Here is a 12,105-nt window from a genome sequence, read left to right as displayed (position 1 = left end):
GTGTCCTTGAGCTACTGTCTCAACCTGCTTGGCCTTGTTTTCTCCTCTGGAAAGTGGGGACAATGACTTCACAAGGCGTGTGCATATAGATGTGATGATGCATGTGAAGCAACTGGATAGGAAGTCACCAGTGTTCAGTGGACACTTTCTACCGTCATCATCTGATGACCATCTCTGTTACACTTCCTAATATAATTTTCTATTAAAACTATTGATAACTATTTTTGATAATTTCAGAAGGTTGTAGAATTGAGAGAACAGGGTATATTTGGCTGTATTTTTAAAAATTTTTGTTCTTTTTAGATATAGATGACAGTAAGTGTATTTTGACATATTATACATACATGGAGTGTATCTTATTCTAATTAGGATCCCATTCTCATGGTTGTACATGATGTGGACTTTCACTGGTCCTATATTCACATATGAACATAAGAAAGTTATGATTTGTTCTACTCTCTTTCCTATTCCCATTCCCTCTACCTTCCTCTCATTCTCCTTCTCAGCCATAAAAAAAGAATGAAATTATGGCATTTGCCAGTAAATGGATGGAACTGGAGACTATCGTGTGAAATGAAATAAGCCAATCTCAAAATACCAAAAGCCAAATGTTCTCTCTGTTATGCAGATGCTAACATAAAATAAAGAGGGGAGGGGAGAACAGAAGTTCATTTGGCTGCATTCTGTGAAACGGATTACCTAGAGAAATTTCCAGAACTTTGCAAAGAGAACAGCACTGCGTAGCTCATTTATCTCCGTCTTAGTTCTGTTCAGGAATGTCCTGGTCTCTGGTAGCTCCTCAGTGAGAGGGTTCAAAGGAAACAGGTTTAAAACCAGGAGGCTGCTTATACTATGATCCCTGGTTCTGTGCTGTTCTCCGCTCAGTCTGAATTGAGACTCTATGACTTGCAAACCTCCAGCCAGTTCCTGAACCTCCAGACACCTCCGCTTCCTTAGGAGCTAATAATTGCACCAACCTCACAGGGGCCTTTGTTTCCTAAAGAGTGAACCTGATGACGGGGGCATCTCCACACCTGATGTGGAGGGAGCGCTCGGTCACGGGCAGTGGTGCTGACAGAGGTGGGAGCTCATCCTCGACCTCGGGCAGGTAGACTGTTAACGGAGAGCCCCCAGTTCTTGACGGTTGAAGGACAGGATTACATAGCACTTGAGCTCTGTCGTTTGAATCAGGTCATCAGGGGATCTGCTCGTTGGAGTCATTTAAAGGTCCAGGCAGACGGGTCTGCCATCTTGACACCTGCCTCCACAGTGGAGTGACAGAAAACAGCAAATTGTGCCCTGGTTCAAACCGTTTCCACCTTGACGTGACGTGCAGGCATCTCTTCTGCTCTCATTTTATTGGTCCAAGCAGTCGTGTGACCTTGCTTCACTTCAAAAGGGTGGGTGATGAAATCTACCATGAGCACCAAAGGGAGAGTCCTGGACTGGCCCTAATGACCACCGCAGGATCTAGTTTCAGGGACAGGCAGGAGTGGCGGGAAGATGCCAGTGAGAGTGGGGAAGCTGTGTGATGGGAGGCCAAGGAGAGGAGGGGACAGGCTTTGCAAGACCAAGGACAGCCAGGAAATGTTCCAAGACCTGTCAGTATCTTGTGGCTGCACCGATCCACCTTTTCATTCATTCATTTATTCAACCGTCACAGACAGACCACCGTGGGCCATGCACCATGCCAAATGCTGGGGATACCAAGTCGTGAGAGAGATCAGTACTAGTGCCTGCACCCCGAGCTGAGCAGGGCTGGCCACTCACTCCCTAGTGTGGCTGGGAGGAGGTGGGTCCAGCCTCTGCCTCGGGTCTGGCAACTGAGCGAGGAACAGAGAAAAAGCCAGTGTGACCCAGATATTAGCAGCACTTCAGTCCTTCCAGAATGAGAAAAGGACTTTGTTTAAAGGATTCTTTTCATTTCTCCCCTCTGGCCTTTAATACACCTCCCAATGATGCAACTAGGCGCATCTATGAAGGTCCCGATAGGCAACACTCACAGTTTAGAGTTTATGTAATTCTCCATAAAAACAGAGACAATCCTTGTTGGCTGATAAATTTGATAGGTATTTTGTATGCTTATTCATTTGTCCCCCAAGAAAGCTGCTTCTCTCCCTCTGTCCTGCAGCTCCCTGCGGTGGCCACCTGACTTCGCCCAGTGGCACCATCCTCTCTCCGGGCTGGCCTGGCTTCTACAAGGATGCCTTGAGCTGCGCCTGGGTGATCGAAGCCCAGCCAGGCTACCCCATCAAAATCACCTTCGACAGGTGCTGGGAACACGGCCTCTGGGAAGGGGCCCGGGGGCAATTTCTACTGCAAGGGAGGGAATCTGGAGTGAGTAGAGGGACTGACACCAGTGCTGAAATGTCGGCAAGGTCAGAGGACACTGGAGCCCACAGCCCCAGGTGGGAGGCTCTCTCTGGCTTTGCCCTGGGCTTGCTTGTGCTATAGGGGCACTGCGACTGGAGTGGGGAAATGGCTGGGGTATCACCTGGGATGCTAACGCCCTTCCCTTCTCTTAACACCCAAGAGGGAGAGTGGCAGATAGACCCCACTGGATGTTGAAGCAAGGCAGAGCATCCAAGGACGGTACCTCCAGAACTTCTAATACAAGGGTGGTCTTCTTAACCTCAGTCCCAAATCCTCCATGTGCCCACTTCTACTCCCACCCTGCCTATGCCCCTCAGCGGGAAATATGAACACAAACATCTGGACAAAACCTACCTGTCCTGAAATCACCATCTGCAAACATTCCTGGGAAGGACCAGATAGTAAATCTGACAGGTTTAATGGGTTTCTTGCCCACTTTCAGATCTCTGAGCATGGTTTGTTTTCAATATATCCCTTTACTGTTTTACTTGTTTTCAAATATCCCTTTACTGAATATAAAAACCATTCTTAGCTCTCATGCTGTATACCAGATTTGGTCCTGGGGCTTTAGTTTATTGACCCCTGGCCTAGAACATTCCAACCCCCATGAGCTAGGCCTCGAGAACCCAGGCCATAGAGAAGATGGGAAAGCTGTGTCTGACCAAGGAAGATGAAGGGCTAAGCTCAGTAGAGAAGGTCCTTTCCATGTCCCTGGTAAATGTGTACGAATGATATTAAAAGATCCCAGCCTGCCAAACTCTGGGTGTCTGCAGCCCTGGGTCAGGCAGGGCGTTCATCATTTGCAAATTAATAGGCCTTGGGTTTCCGTCACCTGACAGATTTAAAACTGAGGTCAACTATGACACCCTGGAAGTGCGAGATGGACGGACCTACTCAGCACCCTTGATTGGGGTTTACCACGGGACCCAGGTCCCCCAGTTCCTCATCAGCACCAGCAACTACCTCTACCTCCTCTTCTCGACAGACAAGAGTCACTCGGACATCGGCTTTCAGCTCCGCTATGAGAGTGAGTCTCACTGGGCAGGAGCAGGGAGGCAGGTGACACGGTCGGTGCAGGAGGGGGAAGGGCCCTGGGGCTGTGCTCCAGCATCGGCCCCAGATCTGGCCCTCCTGTGAATTCTTGGTTAGGCTACCCTTCGGGAGGTGCCCCCTTACTGTAACACCACCCAGGGATCACAGGAGCCAGGAGTTGCTCATGACCTTCATGCTGGATCCCACGCACACACTCCATGCCTCCTGCGTGCAGGTGCCTGGTGCTACCATGCTAGGCACTCTGGGGACATGAATTTGAAGTGAAATAGCGACTCCCACTCCTACTGCCTTCTCACATCATCTGCACTCCTCCCCTTGCTTTAAAGGATCAATGTCACTTCAATTCTTTGTAGACCAAAGCAGAAAGGATTGAAAGCACCTCGAGGACAGGTTATTTCTTATTCATGTTTGTATTTCTAAGCCTCAGCAATGTGCCTACACCAGAGCCGACACTCGGCTAATGTTTACTAATGAATGAACCAAAGAGCAAAGGATCCCCTGTTGAAGAGATAGGTCTTCCTGCCAGGCCCCATGACCCACACCTGCACTCCCAGCGACTCAGGAGGCTGAGGCAGGAGGATTGCAAGTTGGAGGCCAGCCTGGACAACTTAAGGAGACCCTGTCTCAAAATAAAATAAAAAGGGTTGCGATTGTAGCTCAGGGGTAGAGCACTTGCCTAGCATGTGAGAAGCCCTGGGTTTGATCCCTAACACCATAAGAAAAAAATGAAAAGAAAAAGTGACAGGTCTTCAAACATTCTCTCCACAAAAAATAATGGCCACATTTCATGAGTTGCTAATAGCAACTTCAGCTTCTTATAAATCCACACCCCCTCTTCTCTGTGAGTCGGCTGGGGTCCCTCAGTGGGGATGGTGCACACTCTGTTCTAGCTGTGACCTCTCTTTTCCAGCTATAACACTGCAGTCTGACCACTGTCTGGATCCAGGAATCCCTGTCAATGGGCAGCGTCATGGGAATGACTTCTATGTGGGCGCTCTGGTGACATTCAGCTGTGACTCCGGCTACACGTTAAGTGACGGGGAGCCCCTGGAGTGTGAGCCCAACTTCCAGTGGAGCCGAGCTCTGCCCAGCTGTGAAGGTGAGGCACACGAAAGGACCAGGAGCTGGATGGCCACCGACTCCTGGCCCCCGTCAGTGAAGACTGGGGCTCTGAGAGGAGGTGGGGCAGTGGGTGCCTAGGGCAAGGTGAGGGCAGCTGTCTGAGCCATACTGGTCTTTCACTGCCCTCTTCACTTCTGTAGCTCTCTGTGGTGGCTTCATTCAAGGCTCCAGTGGGACCATCTTGTCACCAGGGTTCCCTGACTTCTACCCCAACAACTTGAACTGCACCTGGATTATCGAAACATCACATGGCAAGGGTAAGTGTTCGGGCAGACATTGGGATGTGACTCAAGCTCAGGGCCCTATGTTCCCAGGTCAAGGCGACTTCAATGGGGATTTCTTTATATAGTGATGTGTCCGCTCAGTCTGAATGTTCCTCGCCTTCTCATCTCTTTGAATCACAGAATTCATTCAATAAATGTTGTTGACAATCTAAAATCTCCAAAGAGATCATACTGGTAACCAACCATGGAATCCCATCGGGTACAGGAATCCTTTCTAACCACCTCCTGCAAGATGGCGGCACCCCTCTGTTGAAACAGCTCACTGTGGGGAGGTCTCCCCCCCATTCCACAGTGTCAAGTAATTCATTTCCCTCCTAAGGGTCTATTAGGTGTTTCTGAAACCCACATCCCTGTCCTGTGTCCTAGAGAAACAGGACACCTCTGCTCTCTCCGCTTCAGGTCACCCCTTTCAATTCTAAACATGAGGATCCCCTTCTTGCATAGCTGAACGCTTCCCTGAATGACAGGCATGCACGTTCCTCACCAACCTGCACTGTTGTCCCTGACCTAAGTGGTCTTTGGGAATCCAAGTTCAAAGTAAGGGTGCTGGTTATAAATAAGCATTAGTAAATATACTCTTTCATCCAACATATATTCGTTAAATGTCACCCATGTGGAAGACACTGGGGCTGGGAATTGGCAGGAACCCAGGAGATATGGAAGGTTATTCCAGAGCTTCTCTGGAGTGCTGCTTCTGCCCCTCTGCAATCCGGCAAGTACACAAGTACACTAGTTAATGCTGAGGCTCCGCCCTGGAGGCTTTGATTCTCTACATTGGGGGTAGAAAGCAGGCATATGCATTTTGAGGTCATTTTGTCAATCATTCTGAGGCATGCCTCTAATAAGGACCTCTGATCTAGAAGAATTAACCGGAAAAAAAAAAGAGCCCAGGAGAGAAAAAATGAAATGGAAGAAAACCCTTTCCAGAGATTCAAATGTTGTTACAGGCTAAAAAATGTACATAAGCAGTGTGGCGTGAGTGCAGGAGTGGACATTCAAATCAGCAAGGGACAAGAAAGATCCAGAAACAAACTCCTCAGTGCAAGTGTACATGCACACGTGCCTGTGGCCATGCGAGAGGGAGACAGACTTGAGTATATGATTAAAGTGTCATTTCATTTGAAGAAAAGATGGATTATTTAATAAGTGGTGTTAAAACAGTGAGCTTAACCATTGGGGGAAAAATCTTAATGAAATCAACTAAATTATGCCATGTCCATGAACAATGAATCCCACTTTTATGTATAATGTATAATTAAAAGGCACAAATTTAAAAAAAAAAAAAAAAAAAAGTAGAAGGGAGACCAGTAGAGTAGAGGAAAGAGATCAGGGGGAGGGAGGAGGGAGGGAAAAGGGAAGTATTAGGGAATTAGACTGATCAAATTATGTTATCTGCATGTACAAATATGTCACACTGAATGCCGCTATCGCGTATAATTACAATGCACCCATAAAAACCACTAAAAAGAATTTTTTTAAATCCAATGCATACCTCATACATTTAGTCACATAAATTCCAGTACTAGGAAAAAGCATGGATCTCTAACCTCAGCCGAGAAGGCACCTTCAAGAGTAACACCAAAAGCAGAATCTGTAAAGGCAAAGACTGTTAGATTCAATTAAGTAAAACTTTAATAGGATTTATGTAAAGAAAGCTCCATAAAAAATGCAAAGTCAAATAGTAAATAGACAAAAATATTTGCAATATACATAATTGACTGAGGATGAGCAGCCTGCTGCACACAGAGCTCTTTAGAATTTCTAAGAGAAAGAGGCCTGGCCCACCAGCCTGCAGAAAGAGCAAAACTATAAACCAACACTTCATAATTATGGAAACACAAATTGAAAAATATCAACCCCATCAATAATGAAAGAAATGCAATTTCAGCCAGTAACGAAATCCCATTTCTCTTTTCAAGTCATCAGAGAAAATCGTCATGTTGGGAAGAGAAGGCACGGGTGTGCTTTTCCTGCTTACCTAGCTTGAAGTGGTTGGGACTTCCCAGAGGCTGGTTTGGTGACAGGAATCAAGAGTCTTCAAAAGATTCGTGCCTCTGAACCCGCACTTTACCTGCAGAAAATAAGTAAAGCTGCACATTAAGATGTAACTGCCAAGATGTCCCCTAAAACATGTATTTATTACATTGAAAACTTAGGAACTATGCAAATGGCCATCTGTAAGGACACATGAAATAAACATATGGTATGGTCCGGGAATAAAATACTCAGAATCGCAGGAAAGAATATTTGCAGATCTGTGGAAGTGGTGGCAAAAATCATTAAGTAATGAAGTTTGCTAAAAGATAGTTTTTGCAAAGGAGGATATTTGCATAGAAAATGGTCTAAAAGATTTGCCCAAAGATTTTAATACTAGTTGTTTCTTATTTTTTTCATTTTTTGCTTTTTTTCCTGATTTTGAGCAATAAATATATATTGCATGCAAAAATAGGTATTTGTTCAAAAAAAGAAAATGATTTCTAGTCTCACCATATGCTTCACTTTGGACCTGACTAATCCTTCCCTGGCCAGGGATCGGATGTCCCAGAGCTTTTGCAGGCAAGGCAGGACCCTCCAGGCAGCCCAGGCAGTACCCCCAGAGTCCCTGGAGGGACAATCATGTGGTCATGATTTTCTGTGTGGGGGTGGCTGAGCTCATAAGGGTGAAAGTTCCTTTCTGCATTGCTTTTTGTGTCTTTGCCTAGAAGTCAGTGTAGCTCATCAACTACTTAACAAATGTGTATTCGATACCTGCACTTCAGAGTTTATGGTCCAGGGCTAGCGAGTCAGTCTAAGCACAGAGCTCAGAGTGGGAATGTCCATGTGTTGTGGAGCACACATCTGCAGCCCAACCCCGGGGGTTAGGCAGGTGGTCTTGATTTGAAACATAAGCTTGTCTTCCAGAATGAACAGGAATTAGCTAGGATGAAAGGTGCTCACGCAGAGAATCAACAATCATGCCTGAGTAACTGACTGCTTCTTCCCTTAGAACCCTGCAAAGTCTTTGCCTAACCCTTAGCACAGAGCCCCAGAGCTTAAAACAGCCAGGCCCCTCCGCTACCCTGCCTTCCTCGGCCTCATACTGAGCCCTGCAGACTGATTTCCAACTCCACAGGCCTTTGTTCAGTCCCTGGAACCTGCCAAGCATTTCTCCTCTGGAGTCCTGCATATCAGCCTGAGTTCTCTTCCTCTCGAGGCGGGGGTGGAGATTCCCCTTCCCCTGGCTTGGCCAGCTCTTCATCTTTCCTTGTCCACTTCCTCTCACCAGCCTCCACCACCCCTCTCTCCAGCCATGCATCCAGGCTGGGCTCCGCTTCTTGCGGGGTTCCCCCAGCATCCTGTTCTTCCCCAGACCTGACCACTTGAACTTTCACCACCTGCCTCCCCAACAGACTCAGCGCTCCTGCTTCCTCCAGTTCTCCTGCTCCTGGCTCCACACCTGGCACCCGAAGAACTCCAGAGATACTTGGGAGACATGAGTTGAATAGGCCTGACCCCAGATCCTTCACCTCAGGCTCAGCTCATAAGAATATGTTGGGTGAACAGACCACTAGGCCGCTGACTCCAATTGTTCCTGAACAGTCCAGATGGGGAAATTCTAAACTTTATGAAACTCAGAATTGCCCAGCTGGCCACACACCCAGGGAATAGGCAATTCAGAAGTCCAGAGAATGTGCCCTCGCGGAGACCCCAGGACTGCAGTTCTTGACCCTCAAGGTCATCTGGGGATGGGATGAGCTGAGCAGGAAACACCTGCTGGTCCTCACCTGCTGTGGGCTTTGCACACATGATCCCAATTGTGAGGGCGGGGCCTGCATCCACACAGTGCAGCTAAGGAAATGGGCACCAAAGGGCCTTACGCAGCGCTGGCTACAGCCCCTGAGCTGGTAGATGGGCGTTTGATCCTGCCTTTCCTGCCCTGGTGCAGGGTTGATAGCGTTCCTACTGTTCTGCACGAACTGTGTACATCTGTCACACCAAATCTGGATTCAAACTCCAACATGGGGCCTCTCTGTTCCTGTGACAATGTCTTCATTTTCTCACAATGGCCAAAAAAGCCCCAAGCAATCAGCACAGCTGGGAACCCCAGGGGTTTCATCTCGGTTGTTTGCTCATCCTTAGAATCCCTGCCAAATGTTTACTCCTCGGGAGGGGCTGTGTTTGCCTGCTAGAAGAACAAAGTGCAGCGCTCCGGACTTCATGTTTGTTTCTTCCTGCTACTGTGTCCAACCTGCTACCCAGCCAACCTGGTGTTCTGTGGAGGAGGGGAGAACATCCACACCCCAAACTCTCCAGACTCAGTAGTTATCTACACACATTTGTGTGTCAGGGGTAGAGCATGCACATGGGCACGCGTGTCCACAGGTCTCCTCTGCAGGCACTCACATCTCTTATGCCAAGGATTGCGTCCCCACAGGAAGCCCTCCCAGCCCTCAAAGCAGAGTTCCCCACCCTTCTTCATGCCCCATGCTGGATTCTTACCATTGATGCATCTGTCTCCTCTACAAAACCAAAGGACCTTTCTCTCCTCTAAGCATTAGGCCTGGTACTTGGTAGGTGCTTAGGACCCATATCCTTGAACAAATAGATATAGGGGTGCATCTCAATTGCCTACACACAGTAATTTGCAAACTGCAACCCTAGTCCCACCACCTCTGCCAGGTTCTGTCTCTCCAAACCCTACCCAGAGACGCCCAAATAACTCCAGACCACCAGCTCTTATCCTCACGGAGGCAAGAATATGAAAACTTCTTAAACGCTTTAGTATTACAGTGTTGGATCCATCATCATTTATCAAAACTCCATCAATAATTATCTAGGAAAGTATTTCTCAAACTCTTAGGTACCTACAAATCAAACAGGTGATTCTGCATTTCCAGCAGGCTGATCCGTGGACTACACTTTGAGCACAGCTGGGCCCAGCACTCCCAGTCCGACTGCACACCTTTCCTGGTGCCATCATAACACATGTCCCCATGAACACGCTGGCTTGTTGGAGACCATGCATTGACACATGCACCCATGCAAATAGCTGCTGCCACCCAGACAAGTCTGAGAGCTGCTTTGGGTGTTAAGATCCTGCTACTCCATAACCCTCCTCACCAGCTGACCCTCTCACCACCTGCCACCCTCCCACCTGTTCTCCTTCTGTGGCTGACAGGTAGCATCCTGAAGCGGCTCCAGATGGGAGGCCTTAGATGCCTCAGTTCAGATCCCAGCTCCACCTACAAGCTGAATGACCTTGGACAGATGACCTCATGCCTTTGGGCCTCGTTTTCCTCTGCTGTTGATGCAGGACAGAGGAGGCTGGACACCTGAGGGAGTTTTAGGAAGCTGGTTTATTTAAGCCCCTCCCACCAAGCCCCATCCTCCCTGGTCCAGTGCACAGCAGCCTTGTTCTCACTGATCTCCCAGCCTCCTCTTCTTCCGCTTCGTCCTCCTCACGATCACCAACATCTTACTGGAACTGAAATCTGCCGTCCGAATAAGGAAGGCTTCTCATCACCTCCAGGACAGTGACTGTCTGACCCCAGCCTACCTGTCCAGCCTCAGTGCCTGGTGTTTCCACCGAGTGTGTCCAGACACAGAGCCCTGGGCTGGACAGCTCCTCTGTCCCCTGACATGGACTGCTCCTCTCTCTGGGGTGCTCTTTCTTCTCTTTACTAGTTAATTCCTGCGCATCCTTTGAAAACCCAGATGAAGTGTTCCCTTGTTTCTGAAGCCGCCCTCCACTCCCCTCTTCCTGCTGTGATCTGCTGTCTGTGCTGCCCCACGGCACCCTGATCTACATTTCATGATAGTTTTCATCGTTCTGTTTGGTAGCCATTTGTTTAATGTCCCGTGAATCCCCTTGCACTTCAACCTGGATCCTGGCCCATAGGACGCATTCAGCAAATACGCAAATATTTGCTGAATGAATTAATGAATGGCGATGAAGCATCCTTATAAACCTAGCCATAAATCCCTCTTTCAAATGCTGACAACTGTAAAGAGCTGTCCATCTCCCTCTTTGGGTAATGGCACGTTCAGGACCTTTGGGTGATGGCACGTTCAGGTCCATTCACTTACATGTTTTATCGACAGATGCTGGTAGTTGTGCACACTGACAGGTATGTGCCAACTGGACACATTTGGGCAGATCCCGCCTCTCAATGAGCTGCTTCAGCCACTGCCCCACGGTCAGCTGGAACTTTCTGATCTCTCTGCAGGTGTGTTCTTTACTTTCCACACCTTCCACCTGGAGAGCGGCCATGACTACCTCCTCCTCACCGAGAACGGCAGCTTCACCCAGCCCCTGAGGCAGCTGACTGGCTCCCGGCTGCCAGCGCCCATCAGTGCCGGTCTCTATGGCAACTTCACGGCTCAGGTCCGCTTCATTTCCGACTTCTCCATGTCCTACGAAGGATTCAACATCACCTTCTCAGGTACAGGGTGCGAGCGCCCTTGGAGAGAGGAGATGGACAGCCTTGCTATTCTGTCTCTCCCTCTGCTGCCAGTCTCTGGCCTTAGAGTAGATGCATAGTGATCACTCCCCTGTCTCTGGGAGAGTGAACTCAATGGCACAGCTAATGATATTTGGGTTAGATCCAAGGAAGAACTTCCCTCTAATGGTCTTCGAAGGAATTAGCAGGTTCCTTGAGGAATCTCCTACTCTGATTCAGGATTTGCTCTGGATATGACCTACTCAGCTGGTAGCTTTGAATATCTCCTAGAGGATTCACAGAAGTCCCTTCCTACCCTAGTAATTCCAAATTCCTCTCCTGATTCCGCTTCCACTATTTCACAACTCCAGTAATTAATAAAGAAGAAGAAGGGGTGTGAAATTAACATATAGGAGTGTTTTAGTCTCATTTGGGTGCTGCTTCATCAATGCTAATTATATAGTAATGGATATTTAGCTCTGTGTCTAGGAACCCTGTAAAGCTCTTCCATTTGGCATTCAGGGAAAAGAGGACTCTTGGCTCTTGAGTATCCACGCCCTCCTCCCCCACCCCACCATGCCCCAGGGCCCCCACCGCTTCCCTCGGCAGGAGCAGGGATGCCAGATGGAGTCCTCCTGGGATGGGCACGAGGTGTCAGCCTCCAGGAACAGGGATATGGCCCAGCTTAGCCCCCACTGGCTCTCCAGGCGGAAGCCACCTGCCCTGTGCCAGGGCAGGCCTGGCTGATGGGACACATGCAGCCAGTGTACCTCAACCCACCTGAGAGTGACACTCCTCCTCCACCCAGAGCCCCACATGACTGCATCCCTGAAGGGAGACGCCCTGGAGGACAA

The 12,105-nt window shown here is 48.6% G+C and overlaps 1 protein-coding gene across 5 annotated transcripts in view; it reads left to right on the top strand.

Annotated features, from left to right (window-relative positions):
- CSMD2 (CUB and Sushi multiple domains 2) overlaps positions 1-12,105 on the top strand; it is a 550,277-nt gene that overhangs the window by 361,379 nt on the left and 176,793 nt on the right. For all 5 annotated transcript variants that reach the window (XM_079130766.1, XM_079130765.1, XM_079130764.1 and 2 more), the window contains 5 exons: positions 2,132-2,270; positions 3,213-3,400; positions 4,337-4,525; positions 4,689-4,805; positions 11,039-11,254. In XM_079130766.1, coding sequence (XP_078986892.1) covers positions 2,132-2,270; positions 3,213-3,400; positions 4,337-4,525; positions 4,689-4,805; positions 11,039-11,254 — 849 coding nt within the window. The remainder of the gene's footprint in view (positions 1-2,131; positions 2,271-3,212; positions 3,401-4,336; positions 4,526-4,688; positions 4,806-11,038; positions 11,255-12,105) is intronic.

This window comes from Sciurus vulgaris (assembly GCF_902686455.1).
Source record: "Sciurus vulgaris genome assembly, chromosome: 1".
NCBI lineage: Eukaryota > Metazoa > Chordata > Mammalia > Rodentia > Sciuridae > Sciurus > Sciurus vulgaris.
The sequence above is the reverse complement of the archived record's forward strand: the minus strand, read 5'-3'. Positions and strand labels throughout refer to the sequence as shown.